The sequence below is a fragment of the Schistocerca cancellata genome, chromosome 3 (assembly GCF_023864275.1).
Source record: "Schistocerca cancellata isolate TAMUIC-IGC-003103 chromosome 3, iqSchCanc2.1, whole genome shotgun sequence".
In the NCBI taxonomy this organism is placed as follows: Eukaryota; Metazoa; Arthropoda; class Insecta; order Orthoptera; family Acrididae; genus Schistocerca; species Schistocerca cancellata.
This window is the reverse complement of record NC_064628.1, coordinates 914,521,540-914,546,251: the sequence shown is the minus strand read 5'-3', so window position 1 is coordinate 914,546,251 and position 24,712 is coordinate 914,521,540. Positions and strand designations below refer to the sequence as shown.

Genomic DNA, 24,712 nt, shown 5'->3' with positions numbered 1-24,712 from the left:
TAAAAACATTCAAACTTGAACCAGAGCTTCACCTACAACTGGTTAGGTGTGTCCAAACAGTTTTGCAGTCAGACTCAATTTCGACCTCAATGGACACAACATTTTTAGACCTCAATGGACACAATTTTTTTGTCAACTGCAGCATCTAACTAGTCTTTTCAATATACATTCTTTTGACTCATTGATTATTGGAGCAGTTTACTTCAGCTTTCATCCAGCTCTCAGTTCTGAGTATAATTTAAGCACTACAGGTTTCTTAGTGGATGGTGGATCCAAGGACTTTGCTATGAATGCTTCCGCAATTTAGCCTTAACATTTTGATATTCGAAGTGTCTTCACTTTTTGCACAACCTGATTTCACGTCCTGCATACTGATTAGCCGGTGTTTGTCAGAGGACTTCAAAATACCACATAGCCTTAAAAAAAAGAAAAATTCTGGATACAGTGCTGTAAATTGTAAACACTGCTTGTGCCCCACAAGTGAGGCCAGCAGTCCTCACTACTTGTGCCAGCTGCCCATGTGGCACAATGGCTTCAGAAACAAAGAGGCGCCGACATGAGCCACAATTTGAAGATCCTGTTTGGGAGATTCTATACAGTCATGACTTCCACAACTGGGAACAACAAACTTCTCTTCTCCCATTACTGGCAAAGCAATGTCAAAATGAACTAACTTTACACTAAATAAAAACATGTTACCTACCATTTTTAATTATAATATTTCCAGTGCTTCCTAGTAGAAATGAAAGTGATTCATAAAATTACCATTAAAAGGATAATTTCTGCAAGACAAAAGAACTTTCACATTGCCAGAAACTATTTTGTATGTATTCACAAAATTACATATTGTAAACAGAGAGAATTGCCTTCACACATTCTGCATGGAATAATATAAACTGGTGCTAATTATGGCTGTGAATGAAGTGGTGAATTTCAAGCCCTGCCTTTTGTATGCTCACTTCTGATATCAACAACCCTTAAAAATATTTGTCAGTTTTTTTTACTGAACATTAAAAAAAATGTACTTTTGATGCCTTCCATTCACACACCATGACAAAAGAAGATTGATCTTAAAATGAAGAGCTACTGATGCCAGTAGTAAATGAGCACCAATTTAGTTTTTAAGCATATAAGATGCAAAGAATATTCAGATTCTCAAAGAACAAACTTACCTTTGTACACCTGCAAGAGGTCAAAAAAGGCACGTAGTACTCTTTTCGAATTATCCACAAGCCCACGGTACATATTCTCCGTCTGTTCCAGCTCTTGAAGTTTGCGAACCAAAGTGTCATTGCAGAGAATAGCTCTTGATAAACCCAGAGCATCAGCTGTGGCAGTACTCATGTTCTCTACCAAACGATGCTTCACTTTCTTCAGAATGATGTCCAAAGTCCGCCCTTGTTGTGGATCTGCATGAAGCTTGTTGTAATTTATTGTTACCTCGTCCTATAGCAAAAGAGTAATCACTTTAACAGGTACCATATGAACACTGTCAATGACATGAAGAAGAAAATAAACAGGTCAGAAAATTTTTAAAAAAGACAGAGAAAAATTAAAAGTAGCAAAAAAAAGGAATAGATTTAATGTAAGCAAAGTGAGTGGTGAGACCCAGCACATGTTGTAAAGCCACTTCCTTCTTGTGTAGTTCTGAGAAACCAGTGTCTGGAGGGAAAATCCAGATGGCGCATGCAATGAAACAGACACCGAGGTCATGACTGTCATATTGTAGAGTGTGCTCTGCCATAGAATATTGTGTGTTGCCAGTAACAACCTCTGTCTACACTCGTTCATCCTAACAGATAACTTGGTTGTAGTTATGCCACTGTACAATTGAACTAGGTTTGCATAACAGCTGGTACACAACACCTGTTCTTTCACAGGTGGCTCTGCCTTTGTTAGTTTATGTTTTTCCAGTTACAGGGCTAGTGTAGGTGGTGGTTTGATGCAAGTCTTACAGTGGGGACAGACACAGGGCTAGGAGCCACAGAGTAAGGAAATGGATGCATAAGGGACTTAGGGTCTGACAAAAGACTGGTAGGGGGAGGGGGGGATGAAAAGCTATTCTAGGTGGGGTGGGTAAAATATCAGATAGAATGGGCATCATTTCACTCATTTCAGGACATGATTTAAGAAAGTCATAGCCCTATAAAAGTAGCTTATTAATACTTTCAAAACCAGGATAGTACTAAGTGACAAGAGGTATAGCCCTAAGTTGTTTTTGGAGGGATTAGCATCAACAGGATTGGATGTAATGAGCCGGGTAATCTGCTTTTGAACTAGGCTGATGGTATAGTTACAAACAGTGAAGACCAAGGGCATGTATTACTTTAAGGAATCAGCATCTAAACAAATATGTTTGCCTTGAATGCAAAGGCTGTATGGAAGGAAATGTTTGACAAGAAAAGGATGGAACTTTTATTTGTTTGTAGGCTTAATGTGAACAGAAATGCGTAGCTGTGCAAGGTGAACATGAGGTCAACATAAAAAAAATGTGGCATCAAATATGGAAGAGGTCCAAGTAGAATTTAATGGGGAGAATGTATTTAGAGTTTCCAAAAAAACTTTAACGAGTCAACCTCACCATGAGTCCATAAGGCAAAGATGTTATCAATGCATCTAAACCGAACCAGGAGCTGAAGGCCTACAGATCCCAAGAAAGCCCCCTTCAAACAATCTCTGAAAAGGTTAGCATATGAAAGGGCCATCGTGGTTTCCATGGCCACCCCCCTGGTTTGTTTGCAAGTCAGTCCCTCAGAGGTATAGTAGTTAATGGTAAATATAAAGTTGACTAAGTTGAGGAGGAATGTTGCATGGGTTTGGAATCAAGTGGGTGCCAGCTGGGGTAATGTTCGGCAGCAGACAGACCATATGCGTGGAGAATATTGGTATAGAGCAAGGTGGCATCAATGCTGACAAGCAAAGTGTGTAGCGGTATAGGGAGAGATACAGATTTCAGATGATCTAGGAAATGGTTGGTGTCTTTAATATATGATAGGAGTCTCTAACCACCAAGGCAGAGATACATTCAGTGGGTACTTTGAAGAAAGCAGTTACAGGCTGGCCAGGGTGGTTGGGTTTGTGGGTCTTAGGACGAGGCAAAAAGGTGGGAGTGCACAGATTGGGTGGGTTAAGAAATTCTATGGATTGAGATGTTAGTCCTTGTGTGGGCCCTGAGGTTTTAAGAAGGGAATGTAGGTCTGTTTGTACCACAGGGTTAGGATCTTGGCGGCAGGTAGATCCCTTGTCTGTCAGGAGGATAATGATGAAGTCATCAGTTTTTAGGATACAAAGTTCCTGGAATTCTGCAGAGGAGAGGTTAGCGTCATATTGTAAGGACCTCAGAAAGGGTGGTGGGGCAACACTGAATGTTACGAATTATCACAAAGCTTGTAGGGTGTAATCTTGAGATAGTGGTGTTGGATCAAGTTGGGATTGTGGTTGGAACTCTTCAAAGCAGGATTCAATGTCAGGTTTTGAGACAGTGTTGCAAATTGATACTTTCAGTGACTGGAATGAGGACTTCTTGGTAAGGCAGATGCAACATTTTATCTTGATAGAGAATCACTGACAGATGTAAAAGTAACTTCAGTGTACCCCAGGAGAGAATGATATTTAGGATGAGGAGGCATTGACAGATGCAGAAGTAACTTCAGGAATGTCTAATGGACAAGCACTGGGACCCTTGTTGTTCATATAGTATATTAATGACATGGCAGACAATATAAGTAGTAGCTACACACACAGTCAGGCCTTAGTACGCAGATATGACAGTGGTGCCCACGTGACACGAGTTGTTTGTGTGTGAGTGTGTGTGTGACATGGCAGACAATATAAGTAGTAGCTACACACACAGTCAGGCCTTAGTACGCAGATATGACAGTGGTGCCCACGTGACACGAGTTGTTTGTGTGTGAGTGTGTGTGTGACATGGCAGACAATATAAGTAGTAGCTACACACACAGTCAGGCCTTAGTACGCAGATATGACAGTGGTGCCCACGTGACACGAGTTGTTTGTGTGTGAGTGTGTGTGTGACATGGCAGACAATATAAGTAGTAGCTACACACACAGTCAGGCCTTAGTACGCAGATATGACAGTGGTGCCCACGTGACACGAGTTGTTTGTGTGTGAGTGTGTGTGTGACATGGCAGACAATATAAGTAGTAGCTACACACACAGTCAGGCCTTAGTACGCAGATATGACAGTGGTGCCCACGTGACACGAGTTGTTTGTGTGTGAGTGTGTGTGTGACATGGCAGACAATATAAGTAGTAGCTACACACACAGTCAGGCCTTAGTACGCAGATATGACAGTGGTGCCCACGTGACATGAGTTGTTTGTGTGTGTGTGTGTGTGTGTGTGTGTGTGTGTGTGTGTGTGTGTGTGTGTGTGTGTGTGTGTGTGTTCCTAGTCTTCTTTTTCACTGTGCCCATCTGCACGTCAATGCCTCCTTTATGTTTTGAGTAGCTACCCATCCTTTCAATATTGTTGTTATTCCATACTGGACTTTTTACTGTTTGAAAAATGTAATATACTATGACTACAATATTGATGAGCCACAACAGGAGCTAGTCAACTAATCAAATTACCTAATGTCGAGTTGGCTTAAGTTGATCTCTCATTCCCATTGCCAGCTTTAAACTATGAAGTGCGAACAGTGCAGGCAGAAACACAGGTCATCTACAGAACTCTGGCAACATCAAGATGATGTCACAGAGACATTTACAAAATGATGTAACATGATTGGTTGTAGCAGGCGCACAAAGTTGCTGCGTTCAAGCCCAGCAACTGTCAAGTATCTTCTTATAGTGACTTAGTAGGAATATACAATTGGATGATCACATAGGTTCAGTTGTTGGTAAAGCAGATAGCAGTCATTAGTCATTGCTTCACTGATAAAATACTGGTGAAAAGTTGTTGGTCTACAATTGAGATATACTTGTGTGACCAATACTAGAATATTGCTCAATACTGTGGGACCCATATCAAACAGTTATAAGAAGGGATATTGAACAAAGACAACTACAGCACATATGGTGAAAGTTTTTTTGGACCCATGGAAGTATGTCATGGAAATGTTGAAAAACCTGAACTGGAGGAGGAGGAGGATATTGTTGTTTAATGTCCCGTCAACAACGAATTCATTAGAGACGGAGCACAAGCTCGGATTAGGGAAAGATGAAAAAGGAAGTCGGCCGTGCCCTTTCAGAGGAACCATCCCGGCATTTGCCTGGAGTGATCTAGGGAAATCACGGAAAACCTAAATCAGGATGGCCGGACGCGGGATTGAACCGTCGTCCTCCCGAATGTGAGTCCAGTGTACTAACCACTGCGCCACCTCGCTCGGTAAAACCTGAACTGGCAGATACTTTATATAAATAAGAAAACTAGGAATATCCCATTGCCTCACACATATCACTCCTATAGGGACTGCAAAGACTAATTGTCCCAGTCACAGAGGCATCCAAGCAGACATTCTTTTAATGTTCCGTATGTGAATGGAATGAGAAGAAACCACAACACACTGTAAAATAGGAAGTGCCCTCTTGCATGTACTTCACAATGGTTTGAAGCTTATGGAGATAGATTTATTGAAGAAACGAACAATATTATAGTTTGAGATCTAATATAGATAAATAACTGACTTGGAGGGACCACTGATTTTTATGTGCAAGATACTAAGCAAAGATCTTACTTTGATCAACAAGACATCCAGAGCGTTTAGAGGATTATCTGCTATGAACTTGTATTCTCAGATCTATCATGTTCAATTAAATCATGAGGAAGGACAAATGTAGGATAGCTAAAAGGAATATTTACACTAAAAAAAAGTACTGAGGTAAAATGTTTCTAAGCCACCATTCACAGTCTGCCAAACATTCTTTTGTTATGAAATGTTCTTATAGAGTGTAAATACTTTAGGATTAAAGGAGACTACTCACCGAAAAGCAGAAGCATTGAGTTGTCAATATGCATACACAAAAGGAAGAAAACTTGCTAGCTTTCAGATTTTATCCTTTGATGATCTAGAGTGAAATAAGTACACAAACACCCCACACACACCTATGCACCTACATGGTGCAAGCTACACTGACAATGCCAACACCCTTGTTGTGGTGTGGGTAGTGTCGATTGCTGTGGGTGGAGGAAGAGGGATGTGGGAGGCAGGAGTGAATAGCCATTGGCTTGGAGGGAGATGGCCAGTTTGCTGGCTAGGAATGCAGGTGGTGGGAGAGGGTGGTGGGGTTTTGGGGGGCAGGTATAAGAGCTGGTACAGTTGTACCTGTGGGTGGGAGAAGGTACACACTGAAGGCTACATGGGGATGTGAATTGAGAGGGGGTGACAGGATGGACAAAGGGGAACTGTTGGGTGTAGGATGTGGTGACAGCGGGTTACCTGAATTGAGGCCAAGACAATTATGGGAGCAGAGGATATGTTGTAAGAATAACTCCCATCTGTGTAGTTCAGAGAATCTAGTGGTGGAGGAAAGGATCTAAATGGCTCAGGTTGTGAAGCAGCCATGAAATTGACCATGTTGTCCTCATCTGCATATTGTGCCACCAGGTCATCAACTTGGTTCTTGACAAGTTTGGTGGTGACCATTTATATATTTATTTATTTAGTGCATGGCTTACATGGATTTGGTGTAAAATGTAAAAATAAAATGTATAAAACAAAGTGATAAAATTTCACAATGTATTCACAAGGATAAATCAGAACATCCATCCTGATGGTCCACTGGTTGGTAGTCATACCAACAAAAAATGCTGTACATTGTTTGCAGCGGAGTTGGTATATGACATGGCTTCTTTCAAAGGTAGCCCAGCCTCTGATGGGGTAGGATAAGTCATTGACAGGACTGGAGTAAGAGGTGCTAGGTGGATGGATCAGGCAAGTCTTGCACTTTGGTTCGCCACAGAGAGATGATTCCTGTGGCAAGGGGTTGGGAGTCGGAGTGCATAGTGATGGACTAGGATGTTGTGTAGGTTGTGTGAGTAACAGAACACTACTAAAATGACAAGATGAATCTTGGGTAGGATGTCCCTTATTTCACAGCAGAATGAAGGATAATCAAACCCCTGACAAAGGATATGGTTCAGTTGTTGCAGTCAGGTTGATACAGGGTGAGTGAGCGCTCTTTTGTAGTTGATTCTTGGAGGGGTGGTGGGAAGATTGGGAGAAGATGAGGATATGGCACGTGAAATCTGTTTGTGAACTAGGTTTTTTTTTTTTTTTGGGGGGGGGGGGGGGTTATTGTCTGTCTGTGAAGGCCTTTGAGGCCTTCTGCATACCGCACAAGGCAGTTCTCATCACTGCAGATATGTCATCCATAGGTGGCTAGGCTGTACAGGTAGGATCCTTTGGTTCAGAAGGGATGGCAGCCACTGAAATGCAGGTACTGTTGGTGATAAGTGGGTTTAATGTGGACAGAGGTGTGGATGGAGCCTTCAGTGAGGTGGGGGTCAACATTCAGGAAGTGGTGCATTGGGCAGAGGAGGACCAGGTAAAGCAGACGGGTGAAAAGGTTTTGAGGTGGTGATAGAATATGGATAGGATGTCTTGGCCCTGAATCTGGCTCATGAAGATATCATCAATGAAACCAAACCAGACTGAGGGGCAGGAGGTTTCCTACAGATGGCCCATAAACAGGTTGGCATGGGAGGGTGCCATGCACGTGCTCATGTCTGTGCCATAGATATGTTTGTAAATCTTCTCTTCGAAGGGAAAGCAGTTTTGGGTCTGGATATAATGGGTAAGGTTTATAATGAATGAGGTGGTGGATTTGGAGTTTGAAGGACATTGGGAGAGGTAGGCTTTGATAGTGGCAAGACCCTGGATATGAGGGACGCTAGTGCATATGGAGATGATATCAACAGTGATGAGTAGAGATCCAGGAGGTAGAGGGGTGGGGATGGCGGAAAGTCAGTGAAGGAAGTGGTTAGTACGTGGGAGGCCAGGTTTTGGGCAACTCATTGGAGGTGTTGGTCAAAAACAACAGAAATTCTTTCAATGGGAGCACAATAGCCAGTGACAAAGAGGTCTCCAGGACTGTCGGGTTAGAGGATTTTGGGGAACATATAGAAGGTGGGTTTATGGGTTTCTGTTGGGGTGAGGAGGGAGATGCACTCAGGTGAGAGGTTCTGGGAAGGGTCTATGGATTTGAGTAGGTATTGGAGGTATGTTGGACATCTAAATGGCATCACCCTAGCAGAGCTTGTAGGTGGAGGAGTCTGGTAATTGGCTGAGGCCTTCCAACATGTGATTATTGTAACTCATCACAATAGTAGTGATGCCTTTGTCTGAAGGGAGGACAATTAGGTCTGGATCTGTTTCCAGGTTGTGTATGACAGTATTTTCTTCTGCCAAAATGTTAGTGTTCTTAGGTAGGAACCTGGGGGAGAATGATGAGGCCAAGTTGGAAGGGGGGGGGGGGGGGGGGGGGGTCACAGTTGGAGGGCAGTATGAACTGGGAGAGGCAAGGTTCAATGGTGGGATCAGGTTGGGTTTTTGGTTTTGGCTGGAGGGACTGGTGGCAAAGAAGGGATCGGGAGAAGGAGAGTAGGTCTTGGACAATTCCAGCATGGTTAAATTTTGGGGTGGGGTTGAAAGTTAGGCCTTTGGATAGGAGTGAAACTTGTGTGTGACTGATGATATTCGTGGAGAGCTTAACAACAGTGTTTAGGGTTTGCTTGGGCTCTGGGTTTTGTGGGGTGTTTGGCGGGGGTTTTGGAGGTAAATTGAAGAGGTCAGCTAGGCAGGGCGTGGGTGCTATGAGGGGTTGACGTGGGGTTCACTATGAGGAAGGACGGGTGTTGGCAGAAAGTCGTGCCCCAAGGCACTGACAGATTGTGTCTGGAATGCTCTTCCAGCTGTTGGACTGCGAGGGTTTCTATTTCAGAGAAGTTGTGTATGAAGTGAGTATCACACTGTAACAGTGTCTTTAAGAGGGAATATAGGTGGTTCTGGGATGTCTGGCCATTGAGGTCTGTGAAGAATAGAGCCTGGTAGGTACAGGATGTAGGACTGGGTTTTAGCCGAGGAAAGGGATACTTTCCTGAACTTGTAAAGAAAGATGAAGCAGTGGTCAACTGGGATAGGGATGATGTTAGGAAACGGGAAATGACACGGGAATGGACGAGTTAAAACCATTACATGCCCAATCTACCCACTCAGCATCTCCTGTTCTAGTCTTGTTTATCCTAACACAACAGAGACTACCTGTGAAAGCAGCCATGTCATGTACCAACTCTGCTGCAAACACTGCACAGCCTTTTATGTTGGTATGACTACGAACTAGCTGTCCACCAGGATGAATGGTCACTGCCAAACTGTTGTCAGGAACAAAGCTGACCACTTATACACAACATGCAGCTGAGCATAACATGCTCAGTTTCACTGGCTGCTTCACAACCCGAGCCATCTGTGTCCTTCCCTCTACCAACAGCTTCTCTGAACTACACAGATGGGAGTTATCCTTACAACACATCCTCTGCTCCTGCAATAGTGCTGGCCTTAACCTCAGATAACTCACTGTCCTAACTTCATCCAACTGTCTCCCCTTCCTCCGTCCTATCACTAGCAATGGTTGTTATTGCTGTAACAAACGATATTTGGTTATTTCAGTTTTTTACGATGCCAGTTTAACCTGACTGTTAAAACCATACAAAATAACAGGTTTCAGAAATAACCAATTTTCAGTTGGTTATTCTTATTATTTCCTGTGATAAATGTAGAAATCAAAGAAAGATTAAAGAATTTTGATTCTCAGTTTCAAGATACATAGAATCAAAATACTAAATTAAATGGGCAAACAAAAGAAAACTTAGTCCGTCCACCATTCACTGATTTTCTCGACAAGTGGTAAGTGGTTGAATATTATACAAAAAAATCACCAGTACTGTCCTACTGATTCTAATTTTCTGAAATTCTGCTCTAAAATCATGCCGTAAACAAGGAACATACCACTACTTCGGCTTTACGAATAGTCAACACTTACGGGAGAGAACTGAGGTCGAATAACTCTCTTTTTCATGTTAATTTGTCCATTTCCAAGGGCTGCAAGCAGATAAAGGCATATTATGTAAACACTGGCAACAGATCAGCTGCTTCCTACTTTTATCATAAACTACGAATGAATTGTTTCAAAGACTTGTTAAGTTTTAAGTTTTCTCCTCATATGATGTTGCAAGTTTGCTGTGGTTCTTCCTATTTTTAATCTTTTAAAGAAAATGGAGCATTGTACTTCACCGATACTACACTTTGTAAAATATTTCGAGACTAGGGATGGCATCATCTCGTTGATGTCGGATGACAATGCATCTCGTTGATGTCGGATGACGACAATGAGAAACTAATTTATGGACCTGCAGTGGGCAGAAGGAGCAAGTGCTACACACTGCATGTGCATGCATACTAGGCCACACCACATGGTAACATTTACACTACCGCCTTCATAATGCTGTTCCAGTTCTTGTGCCATGTGTTTCTTGCTCATTTTTAAAACAGTACAGGTCATTTTTCTCATTTTCTATTACAACCCAATATTTCAAAACAATGGAAATTTTATGAATAAAAAGTACTCATTTTTAAAAAAATGTTTATTTAAAAACAAAATTTTTGCTTGCTGCTACGGCTAAACGATAGTTTGGTTTTCTTGCCCAGTTATTAGTAAAAAATAAAAAAATGCTTGTTATAATCGAGGCCAAACAAATACCAAAAAAATTAAATTCACATCCCCACATCACCTTGAGAACACACAGTTTCCCACCAGCCACTACAATCATGCCAGCCCATATATCTGCCAACACTCCCTCCATTTACGTCTCCATATACATATGCACTCTGAATGCCATCATATGGTATGTGGTGGAGGGTACCTTGTACTACTACTAGTCGTTTCCTTTCCTCTTCCACTCGCAGACAGAATGAGGTAAAAACAACTGTTTATATGCCTTCATATGAGCTCTTATATCTTATGTTTGTGGTCCTTATGCAAAATATATGTTGGAAAGGGAGGATTGTTCTGCATTCAGCTTCAAATGCTCGCTCTTTAAATTTTCTCAATAGTACTTCACAAAAAGTATGTTGCCTTCCCTCCAGGGATTCCCATTTGAGCTCCTGAAGCATCACTGTACCACTTAGGTCTTTTTGAACCTACTGGTAATGAAACTAGCAGCTCACGTCTGGAATGTTTCAATCTCTTCATTTAATCCAAACTGGTGTGGATCCAAAACACGCCAGTAGTACCCACGAATAGGTCACACTAGTGTCTTATATATGCTCTCCTTTATAGATGAACCACACTTCCCTACATTCTCCCAATAAACTGAATCTGACCATTCACCTTCCTTACCACAATCCTCACATGCTTATTCCAGCTCACTTTTCAACATTATGTTCAGATATTTAAATGACATGACTGCAGGACTGTGTCAAGGAGCACACTGCTAATGCTGTATCAGAATATTATGGGTTTGTCTTTGCTTTTCACCTGCATTAACTTTTCTATTTTTGGAGCCAGCTGCCAGTCATCACCCCAACAAGAAATTTTCCCTATGTCATGTTGTAACATACTACACTCACTCATCTTTGACACCTTTTCATACACTACAGCTTCATCAGTTAACACTGCAGATTGCTGCCCACCCTGCCCAACAGATCATTTATGTGTATTGAAAATAATAGTGGTCCATCACACTTCCCTGGACCCAATGGCCTTGCCACAGTGGTAACACTGGTTCCCGTCAGAAGTTAAGCAGTTGGGATTGGCTAGCCTTTGTGAGGCTAATTGAGAAGCTACTTTACTGACAAGAAGCATCTCTGGTCATGAAAACTAACAATGGCTGGGAGAGCAGAGTGCTGACCACATGCCCCTCCATATTGACATCCAGTGATGCCTACTGGCTGAGGATGACATGGTGATTGGTCAGTACCACTGGACCTTCCGAGGCCTATTCGGGCACAGGAGGAGGACACTTTCCTGGGGCATACCTCACAATACCACCGTATCCGATGAACACTTGCCTTCGAGGACAACATACTGGGAACCATTACCTAAGAAGTCTTCAAGCCACTCACATCCGGGAACCTATTCTGTTTTATCACGCCTTCATTACCAGTCTGCAGTGGGGTATCATGTAAAATGCTTTTCAGAAATCTAGAAATATGGAATCTGCCTATAGGCCTTCATCCATAGTTCACAGTACATCATGTGAGAAAAGGACAATTTGTGTTTCACATGAGTGATGCTTTCTAAAACCATGCTCATTTGTGGAGATAAGCTTCCTGGTCTCTATAAAATATATTACATTTGAAATCACAATGTTGTTGTTGGGGTCTTCAGTCCTGAGACTGGTTTGATGCAGCTCTCCATGCTACTCTATCCTGTGCAAGCTTCTTCATCTCCCAGTACCTACAGCAGCCTACATCCTTCTGAATCTGCTTAGTGTATACATCTCTTGGTCTCCCTCTACAATTTTTAGCCTCCACGCTGTCCTCCAATACTAAATTGGTGATCCCTTGATGCCTCAGAACATATCACACCAACCTATCCCTTCTTCTTGTCAAGTTGTGCCACAAACTCCTCTTCTCCCCAATCCTATTCAATACCTCCTCATTAGTTATGTGATCTACCCATCTAATCTTCAGCATTCTTCTGTAGCACCACATTTCGAAAGCTTCTATTCTCTTCTTGTCTAAACTATTTATCGTCCATGTTTCACTTCCATACATGGCTACACTCCATACAAATACTTTCAGAAACGACTTCCTGACACTTATATCTATACTCGATGTTAACAAATTTCTCTTCTTCAGAAACGCTTTCCTTCCCATTGCCAGTCTACATTTTATATCCACTCTACTTTGACCATCATCAGTTATTTTGCTCCCCAAATAGTAAAACTCCTTTACTACTCTAAGTGTCTCATTTCCTAATCTAATACCCTCAGCATCACCCGACTTAATTCGACTACATTCCATTATCCTCGTTTTGCTTTTGTTGATGTTCATCTTATATCCTCCTTTCAAGACACTATCCATTCCATTCAACTGCTCTTCCAAGTCCTTTGCTGTCTCTGACAGAATTACAATTTCATCGGCGAACCTCAAAGGTTTTATTTCTTCTCCATCGATTTTAATACGTACTCCAAATTTTTCTTTTGCTTCCTTCACTGCTTGCTCAATATACAGATTCAATAACATCGGGGAGAGGCTACAACCCTGTCTCACTCCCTTCCCAACCACTGCTTCCCTTTCCTGCCCCTCAACTCTTATAACTGTCATTTGGTTTCTATACAAATTGTAAATAGCCTTTCGCTCCCTATATTTTACCCCTGACACCTTCAGAATTTGAAAGAGAGTATTCCAGTCAACAATGTCAAAAGCTTTCTCTAAGTCTACAAATGCTAGAAACGTAGGTTTGCCTTTCCTTAATCTTTCTTCTAAGATAAGTCGTGGGGTCAGTATTGCCTCACGTGTTCCAATATTTCTACGGAATCCGAACTGATCTTCCCCTAGGTCGGCTTCTACTAGTTTTTCCATTCGTCGATAAAGAATTTGCATTAGTATTTTGCAGCCGTGACTTATTAAACTGCAAGCTACGTAAGGTGTCAATGCAATAGACAAACTAGTATTCCATCTGGACCAGGTAACTTACATGCTTTAAAGTGTTTCAGTTGTTTCTCATGTCACGGATGCTTATCACCATGTCCTCTGTACAGGAGTCTATACGATGGTCAAACGACAGTGTGTTTGTACAAGTCTCCTGTGTGAATGATTTCCTAAATGTGGAATTTAAAACTTCGGATTTTGTTTGGCTAATTTCAACTGCCACACCAGACTGGTCAACAGGAGACTGGATGGAACCCTTAAACTTGCTTAGTGATTTTTCATAGACTAAAATTTTCTTGGGTTCTCAGCCAGATCATTTTCTAAGGTATGACAGTGGTACTTGTCTATGCTACAAGCACAGATATTTTCACAAATTCTTGAATCTCTACTAACCTTTGCTTGTTGTCATCTGCACGTTCTCTTTTGAGCCAAGATTGCAACAGCCTTTGCTTCCCCAGCATTTTCTGTATATCATTGCTAAATCACAATGGGCCTTTTCTGTCCGTAATCCACTTACTAGGCATATACTTGTCCAGAGCACAACTTAAAATCTGTAAAAGCTTTGTCCATAATTTATCTATTCCATCATACTGGAACTAAATGATTGCAACTCATTGTCTAAGTGAGATGCTCACAACTACTTATCTGCTCTTTCCAGCAGAAACACACTTCTAATCTTCTTGACTGATCCACACAAAGTGTTGATGCTAATTACAAGGGCTTACAAGGGATTACAAGGGACTAGAAATTGATTCAATATTTCTAGATTTCTAGGAGGCATTTGACACTGTACTTCACAAGTGGTTTGTATCCAAATTGCATGCTTATGGATATCATCTCAGTTATCCGACTGGACTCACGATTTCCTGTCAGAGAGGTCACAGTTCGTAGTAACTGACGGAAAGTCATCGAGTAAAACAGAAGTGATTTTGCAGCATTCCTCAAGGTAGTGTTATAGGCCACCTACTGTTCCTTATCTATATGAACACTTTAGGAGACAATGTGAGCAGCTGTCATAAGTCGTTTGCAGATGTTGTCATTTATCATGTAATACAGTCATCAGAAGATCAAAACAAATTGCAAAATAATTTAGAAAACATATATGTATGGTGCAAAGTTTAGCAGTTGACCCCAGATAACAAAAAGTGTGAGGTCATCTGCATGAGTTGTGAAAGGAATCCGTTAAACTTCGGTTACATGATAAATCAATCAAATTTCAAGGCCTTAAATTCAACTAAATACCTAAGAATTACAAAGACAAACTACAAACAACTTACATTGGAAAGAACACTTAGAAAATGTTGTGGGAAAGGTGAACCAAAGACTAATTTATTGATAAAACACATAGAAGATACAACAGATCTACTGAAGAGACTGCCTACAATACACTTGTCCGTCCTCTTTTGTAGCACTGCTGTGTGATGTGCGATTCTTACCAAATAGGATTAACAGCATGCATCAAGAAAGTTCAAAGAAGAGCAGAACGTTTTGTATCATCGAGAAATAGGTGAAAGAGTGTCACAGGTGTGATACAGGATTTGGGGTGGACATCATTGTTTAAACAAAGGCGTGTCTCATTGCGGCAGGATCGTCTCACAAAATTCAAACCCCAACATTCTCTTCCAAATGCAAAAATATTTTGTTGACACAGACACACATAGGGATAAATGGTCATCATAATAAAATAGCGGAAACCAAGAGCTCACATGGAAAGATATAGGTGCTGGTTTTTCCAGGGTGATCAAGAGTGGAATAACAGAGTGTTATTGTGAAGGTGGTTCGATGAATTCTCTGCCAGGCACTTAAATGTGAATTGCAGAGTATCCATGTAGATGTAGATATGGATGTATTAACTTTCATAACAATAGTCACTATGACGATACCATGATCACTAATCCCTGTCTCTATACTGATGCTGTCGATAAGGTCTGCCCTGTTTATAGCTAAAAGGTCCAAGATATTTGCATCACGCCGGCCGTGGTGGTCTAGCGGTTCTAGGCGCTCAGTCCGGAACCGCGCGACTGCTATGGTCGCAGGTTCGAATCCTGCCTCGGGCATGGATGTGTGTGATGTCCTTAGGTTAGTTAGATTTAAGTAGTTCTAAGTTCTAGGGGATTGATGACCACAGATGTTAAGTCCCATAGTGCTCAGAGCCATATTTGCATCACATGTGGGCTGCTGAACTAAGTGCTCAAGACAGTTTTCAGATAACATGTTCAAAACTACATCACAAGACTGTCTACCCATACCACCCATACTCAGTAGGTTAAAACCACCTCCAACTAGTATTGCATGATACTGACTGTAAACTTTCTTTGAATGAATCTAGAATTGTCACAACAAAATCAGGTGGCCAGTAAAAAAATCCAAAAATTAACTTGGTTTCACCTACACCCGTAATACGAGACCAGGTAACTGTCACACACCTGCATTCCTAGCCAGCAAACCGACTGACTCCCTGTGAGCTCTATGCCTCCCACCTCCCTCTCCCTTCACACCCTTCACACACACCACCCAACACTACCCCCCATCGCAATCAGTCCACCTGTCACAAAAAGACATTGACACTGTCAATATAGCTGGCAGTATGTAGGGGCGCAGGTTTGTGTGTGTGTGTGTGTGTGTGTGTGTGTGTGTGTGTGTGTGTTATTTTGTTTTAATTTAGCTCATCAAAGGATAAATTCTGAAAGCTAGTGAGTTTTCTTCCTTTTTTTGTGTGCCTACTGACAACTCAATGCTTCTGCTTTTTGGCAAACACTCTTTTTTTAATATTAAAACCACTAAAGATTATTATGCTGGTGTGATACATTAATTCTCACCTTCCTCAGTAAGGACATACATGAACGTGCACTCTGAAGTATGGAGAATTATTACATAAAACAATGGGAACTCACAGTGGCAATGTGTGCTCCTACTGAAGCAGGCTGGCAACATTTCAATAAACTGGCCAATATATTAAAAGAAATAAAACGAAGCGTGCTTTCGGGAAACAATCTAAAAGGCTGTGTAATAGAAAAATGTATATACATGATTAAGCACTAATGACCATACATTTAAGATATCACTGGATATCTCTACAATTATATAAAGACAAGTCATTGTTTAATGTTGTTACCAAACATCTCAGAAAGGACATGAGTGATTTGCTTCAAATTTTTACAATACACTTTAATAAACATTAGATATGATAATAAACAATAGATAATAGATAATAAACATTAGATATTAGATATATTAATAAACATTCAGATGGACGTAGGCTGGATATTTTTAAAATATATATGTTATATATTGTATTCAATTATACAGACTGCTGGCAAAACTCTCAAAATGTTCAAAACCAATTTACTTCAAATATTTACATGATATGCTAATAAACCTTTGGACGGACAAACACTACATATTTTTTAATATATATGGTATAAAAATACACTCCTGGAAATGGAAAAAAGAACACATTGACACCGGTGTGTCAGACCCATCATACTTGCTCCGGACACTGCGAGAGGGCTGTACAAGCAATGATCACACGCACGGCACAGCGGACACACCAGGAACCGCGGTGTTGGCCGTCGAATGGCGCTAGCTGCGCAGCATTTGTGCACCGCCGCCGTCAGTGTCAGCCAGTTTGCCATGGCATACGGAGCTCCATCGCAGTCTTTAACACCGGTAGCATGCCGCGACAGCGTGGACGTGAACCGTATGTGCAGTTGACGGACTTTGAGCGAGGGCGTATAGTGGGCATGCGGGAGGCCGGGTGGACGTACCGCCGAATTGCTCAACACGTGGGGCGTGAGGTCTCCACAGTACATCGATGTTGTCGCCAGTGGTCGGCGGAAGGTGCACGTGCCCGTCGACCTGGGACCGGACCGCAGCGACGCACGGATGCACGCCAAGACCGTAGGATCCTACGCAGTGCCGTAGGGGGCCACACCGCCACTTCCCAGCAAATTAGGGACACTGTTGCTCCTGGGGTATCAGCGAGGACCATTCGCAACCGTCTCCATGAAGCTGGGCTACGGTCCCGCACACCGTTAGGCCATCTTCCGCTCACGCCCCAACATCGTGCAGCCCGCCTCCAGTGGTGTCGCGACAGGCGTGAATGGAGGGACGAATGGAGACGTGTCGTCTTCAGCGATGAGAGTTGCTTCTGCCTTGGTGCCAATGATGGTCGTATGCGTGTTTGGCGCTGTGCAGGTGAGCGCCACAATCAGGACTGCATACGACCGAGGCACACAGGGCCAACACCCGGCATCATGGTGTGGGGAGCGATCTCCTACACTGGCCGTACACCACTGGTGATCATCGAGGGGACACTGAATAGTGCACGGTACATCCAAACCGTCATCGAACCCATCGTTCTACCATTCCTAGACCGGCAAGGGAACTTGCTGTTCCAACAGGACAATGCACATCCGCATGTATCCCGTGCCACCCAACGTGCTCTAGAAGGTGTAAGTCAACTACCCTGGCCAGCAAGATCTCCGAATCTGTCCCCCATTGAGCATGTTTGGGACTGGATGAAGCGTCGTCTCACGCGGTCTGCACGTCCAGCACGAACGCTGGTCCAACTGAGGGCTCACGCGGTCTGCACGTCCAGCACGAACATTGGTCCAACTGAGGGGCCAGGTGGAAATGGCATGGCAAGCCGTTCCACAGGACTACATTCAGCATCTCTACGATCGTCTCCATGGGAGAATAGCAGCCTGCATTGCTGCGAAAGGTGGATATACACTGTACTAGTGCCGACATTGTGCATGCTCTGTTGCCTGTGTCTATGTGCCTGTGGTTCTGTCAGTGTGATCATGTGATGTATCTGACCCCAGGAATGTGTCAATAAAGTTTCCCCTTCCTGGGACAATGAATTCACGGTGTTCTTATTTCAATTTCCAGGAGTGTATATATTCAAGATGTATACTACTACACCAAGATAGTCTGATGTTCAATATTGTGACCAAAAATCTTGAAAAGTTATTGACTGATTTACTTCACATTTTTAGATGATACTCTGATGAACATTTGGAAGGACATGGGTCACATTTTTAATAATATATTTATATCTATAATACAAAAATGTCTGCTTGTGTCTGTGTATGTGCGGATGGATATGTGTGTGTGTGCGCGCGAGTGTATACCTGTCCTTTTTTTCCCCCTAAGGTAAGTCTTTCCGCTCCCGCGATTGGAATGACTCCTTACCCTCTCCCTTAAAACCCACATCCTTTCGTCTTTCCCTCTCCTTCCCTCTTTCCTGACGAAGCAACCGTTTGTTGCGAAAGCTTGAATTTTGTGTGTATGTTTGTGTTTGTTTGTGTGTCTATCGACCTGCCAGCGCTTTTGTTTGGTAAGTCTCATCATCTTTGTTTTTAGATATATATCTATAATACTATATAAAAACAGAATATCATTTAACATTGTCACGAAAATTCTAAAAAAATTCTTGATAAGTATTACTTCAGACTTTTACACAATGCTCTCTAATAAACACTCAGGTGGTAAAAAGCCACATACATAAATATGTATATAACATGTACAGGGGAAACGTTATTATCAAAAATCTTGGAAAGTTCTTGACCGATTTACTTCAAATTTTTACACGATACTCTAATAAAAATTCAGACATTGTCCATATGTAATATTAAACAACAATGTGCAGGTATTCTGTTAAAACCAACTGTGGAAAAGAAAATGTTGTGCTGTGAAAATGTGCCGTATAGTTTTCCTTTTCACAGTCAATTATAATTGCAATAGTGGGACATTTACAGCATTAGACAAATGGTTTCTCCCATATATGAAATTTGTCCTTACATTTAATTTTAAACAAGTATTGTGTGCACAAGAATGTGCTGTTTTGCTTTGTTCCTCGCAGTCAGTTTTAACTGAAAACATGAAAGTTGTATATATGGCTTATCGTCTTATGATTACAACACTACTACAGAACCTAAATCATATAAAACTTTGTAACAGTACATGTCCACAGAGTAAACAATGTGAAATACTGTCATTGAAGCTACTATCCTCACAGATCCAACAACTAGAGAGGCCTCTCTCACACTCCATATACCAATGGTCCCAACCGATTTACTTCCATGTTTTAAGCAATTTCAGTTCCCAACCAAGGTTTTGTTTGCAATAACAATAAACAAGGCTCCAGGTCAGAGAGAAGGGACAGGAGGAGATGGATGGGGAGGGGGAGATGGCACAGGAAACAGGCACAGAGAGGAGGAAGGAGAAGATAAAGTGAGAGGGGGAGGAAGAAATCGAGAAAGAGAGGGGGAGGAGGTGATGCACAGGGAGAGGGGGAGAAGGTGATGGGTGGAGCGAGTGGGAATGAGGATGAGGTGGACACAGAGAGAGGGAGGAGGAGACAGAGAGTTGGAGGAGGTAATTAGGATATATACCCAATTCCAATAAATATTTAGCCACTGTGAAGCACTGCCAGGTTTGCTTGTTTTTGTATATAAATCACTACTACCTTCTCTTTAAGATCTCGAACATGGCAGTAGTTGTCAACTACAGAATTGTGGATACAATGGGAATTATACAGCCAACCAGTTGCAAGCCAACAGTTTATTCAAACTTTTGCCTTGGTTTCAACAGATATAAACCTGTCTTGCACAGAAGAAGTAATGACTCAAGTTGTCTGTTTGTGTATATGATGCACATCTGCCTTAGAATTTACATGGATTATTTTACTGTTGACTAAGCCTCAAGAGTATGCCACAGCATTTATATGGATCATTTTACTGTTTGCTAAGCTCCATTTCTCTTTCCGCAAAATATGTAACATGCGTTATTACTTCTTCTGAGGACGACAGGTTTATTTTTATCAAAAACTAGGTAAAAGTTTGAATTAATTTTTGGCATGCAACTGGTTGGCTGTATAATTCCCATGGTATCCATATGTCTTTAGCAAGGGATCTTATATAATTATTGTAAATATACTTTGTATTCATTGAACATATAACAGTCAAATATAAAATGACACATCAGACAGAAAAATGTCCAAGAGATAAATATCAAAATGTATAAAACTATGTGACACTTCTAATATTCTCAGCTAGAAATTTCAAAGAGAGATCTCGGCAACGAACAAACTAATACTAAAGAAATATCTCACTGTCAAAGCTGCTTATTCTTTTTGAGAACTGTGTATTGAAACACCTTTAACCTCTACGGTCAGGTCTAGAAACAAGAATAATGAGTCAGTTCGCTCCACTTTGATCAATTCAGTAACTTAACAACTTACTTAGTTATCAGTGGTAAGTATTTCAAAGACACAGTTAAGTTTCAGAACAAATATAAATTACAGCAGGATAAACATTTCTGGCTGTTCCTGCAAAGTAAATCTAATTTACAACTTGCCCAGAGAACATCAGGATACTGGCAGCACAGAGAATAGCCGGATGAATAAAATGTCAGTACAAGTACAGGAAAGTGAAGAAATGACCACTAATATATCTTACCTTGCATGCCTGTATCATTTTGGCAACTTCTACTTTAGTCTTCCCTTTCACTGACTGGCCATTTACACCAACAAGCTCATCCCCACTTTGTAATGTGCCATCCTTTGCTGCTGGGGTGTTGTCAAATACCTGGTGTATAAATGAAGGAATTTACTTTATGGTAATAAAGAAAAAAATGGGCATAAACAATAACATACACTGGTGTCCAAAACTAAAATAACAAATGGAAATTTTGCAAGGTTGTGTTTATTTTGCCACAAAACAGTATAAAAAGGTGATAGTAAAGTAGAAACAATGTAAACAATACAGAATGTAATCAACTGCAACATGCATAATGGTAGACAAAAATGTTCTTCATTTTTTTCAAACTTAATGGATTTGCACGCACGTTCTGACAACTGATTAATGTGCTCAGTATGGGATGTGACCACCTCTGGCATCAATACAGGTTTGACAACGATGGGACATGCTGTGAATGATGTCATCAATCTCACGTTGAGGCAATAATGCCTATTCTTCCCGCAGAGCTGCTCACAAGTCCTGGAGAGTGGCAGGTGGATGCTGAGATGATGCAACCTGTCTCCCTAGTGCACCCCACACATCCTCTATGGGATTCAAATCGGGAAAGCAAGCAGGCAATGCCATGCCTGCAATATCTTCCATTTCCAAAACGACACTAACCACCCATGCTCTATGAGGTCGGGCATTATCATCCATCAATACGAAGTCTGGGCCCACAGCAACCGTGTGTGAGATCCCAAGATCTACTCGCATTACCTAACAGCAGTTAAATCTTGCTAATTTGCCCATACAATTTGAGTGGTCAGCATAATCCCTGCCCACATCATTAGGGATCCTCCTCGGTATGGGTCTCTTTCCACAATGTTAGGGTCCCGAAATCATGTTCCACATGCCCACCAGATGTGAATCCGTCAAGAATCGCTCTCCAGACCAAATCGGGACTCATCTGCGATAAGAACAATGGCCCACCATTTGACAGTCCAGGTGGCACGTTGATAGCTCCACCATGGATGTTCCTTTCTGTGAAGACATGCCACGAGGTAAACAGACAGCAGTTATCCAACAATAAAGGCCACTCCGCTGAAGCTTTCTGCACCCCGTTTGCCTCAATACAACATGGCCAGGGGATGCTGCAAGATCAGATGACAGTTAAGGTGCAGTATAAAGGTAGTCCCATCATGCCCTTACAGCCAAATAACAATCCATTTTTTCTGCTGTTCCAGTGGTCGGCCCTGTCCTGGTCTCTGTGATACAGTTTCAGTCTCTACAAACTATCGCCTCATCCGAGAAACAACAAGAAGATTCACATTAAGCCATTGGGCCACATGAGTTTGCAACTCTCCTGCTTCCATTCTTCCTATGGCCCTCCACAGCAATGTCCTGCACCATCTATGACTGTATACATAGTGACTGTGGATATGGGACTACCCTGCAAACAATACCACACTTGATCATGCCCTGATGTCATTGCTGGCGTGGTTGTCCATTGATCAGAATGCCATCTTCCATTCAGAACACGATTGTAATGACATCTGTTGACAGTTTGTATGATTACATTGTGAATTAGACACAGGATGGGGAAAAAGTAGTTTGTTGCTTTAATTTTGGACACCAGTATATTTTAAGAAAATCATGGAAAATGCTATGGCAAATAAGAAAAATAGGAATATCCCCATGAGCTCCTTAGAGAAGGAAAAATGCAAATCAATAAAATTTTGGTGAAATGACACTTTCACTCTTTAGATTTTACACTGGTAAGAACACAAGTGGCACATAATAATATATTACAACTGTAGGATGCAGAGCTTTGGTTTGTCTCAACTGAGCAATTGATAGGTGTGTTTTACTGCTTGTTAGAAACAAATAATTTTTAAGTCGTAATATCATCAACTTTAACACAATGAACATACTTTATTGTACCATTACTAAAACATACCCTGCCTTGCTAGCAAATGCCAACTGTGTTTCATTTCTTCACAGACTAATGATAATGGATAAGAGCAGTTCTTTTATACAGACTTAAATAGATTATCAGTACAAAAGCAGAAGGGAAAAATTGGTGGAGGTTCTTCCACAAAACTTGCATCAACATTGACTTTTAAATTATTCTGTACCACCAAACCAGTGTTCTCTCTAGGCTTTGTCTTATTTTCACTGCAGATTAAGATATGTGCACATGGCAAGCAAAGCCACATAATCTATTTTCATCAGTTTTACCAGTTTGGTTCCCATATCAAATTCATATAGATGAACAGACTCTAAATAATCACAAAGAAAATGGAGGAAGAGTACACAATATCAACATTTTCTTTTTCACTGAATAGCACTCTGTCAATTTTTCAAATTGGTATGTTCTGCTTATATCACTGAAGCAGGTTGTTTGTCTCTCCTGTTTCTTCTATGATTTGGACCACTGTTAAGAACAAAAGGTTTCTAAATAATTATGGTGTCCTGTCCAAACAATAACAACAACATATACTAACATAACATATACTCAAAACAGTCACAGCTCCATTACAAACAAAAACAGCACCTACTGCTATATCATAATGAATAAACATAAACACATCCCAAAAGAAAGATGATGAGACCCACCAAACAAAAGCACTGGCAGGTCGACAGACACACAAACAAACACACACACAAAATTCCAGCCCTAGCAACCAATGGCCGCCCCGCCAGGAAAGAGGGAAGGAGAGGGAAAGACAAACGGACTCGGGCTTCAAGGGAGAGGGCAAGGAGCCACCCCAATCCCGGGAGCGGAAAGACCCACCCTAGGGGGAAAAAAGGACGGGTACACACCCGCACACACACACACACATCCATCCGCATATACACAGACACAAGCAGACAAATGTTCCTATTCCATACCTCCCTCTATACAGTGAGTTGTTATCTTTGCTCACAACTTTGTTAATGAATTTCTATTTGTCAAGTGAAATGAATTGTCGGGCAGCCACACTCATCTACCTTGTGATTTTGCACTTTAACTTTTTGTCCTATTCTGCCTTGACACACTACAGACTAATTTCACATATGTATTGCTCCACAACAAATGAACAAATCAATTAAAACTATAGTACCTGCACAATATAAAGACAAGGACACAATGGTGCTCCTCCTCCAATGCTGATTCCAATCAAATTTGAATTGTCCTTTGTAATAGTGATACTCCCAGATGTCACTGTCATGCCCCTAAAACATTCCACAAAATTTAAGTACACTGGAACTTAATAAGCAGCGCAAATAAGGAAAAATAGGATGATAAATCACTCACTATTTGTGGATCAGATATTTCTAAATACTTCCAAATATATATTGCTCTACACTGTTACTACATGTCAGCATAAAACAATATTATAAGACACTGCTAGCACAATGATGAAGCACATTGCTTCACATGATACAATTAATAACAGCAAAGTTACATTTAACACAATATTATGAGGACTTCCTATAACCAGCTAACCATGCATGCTACATTCTCACATGTTCTCTAAAGGTCATAAGCTTCAAGTTAACACAAAGGGAAAATTTTAATAAAGTCCATTACACTTGTATCTACTTTGTACATAAGGTAGGTATCACTCTGAACAAGTTCCTCTTCTTGTTG

At 41.4% G+C, this 24,712-nt stretch overlaps 1 protein-coding gene across 4 annotated transcripts in view; it reads right to left on the bottom strand.

Moving 5' to 3' along the window:
* Positions 1-24,712, bottom strand: part of LOC126175993 (PRKCA-binding protein) — a 119,891-nt gene that overhangs the window by 79,664 nt on the left and 15,515 nt on the right. For all 4 annotated transcript variants that reach the window (XM_049923104.1, XM_049923105.1, XM_049923107.1 and 1 more), the window contains 3 exons: positions 24,183-24,294; positions 21,079-21,207; positions 1,173-1,446 (listed from right to left, as the gene is read on the bottom strand). In XM_049923104.1, coding sequence (XP_049779061.1) covers positions 1,173-1,446; positions 21,079-21,207; positions 24,183-24,294 — 515 coding nt within the window. The remainder of the gene's footprint in view (positions 1-1,172; positions 1,447-21,078; positions 21,208-24,182; positions 24,295-24,712) is intronic.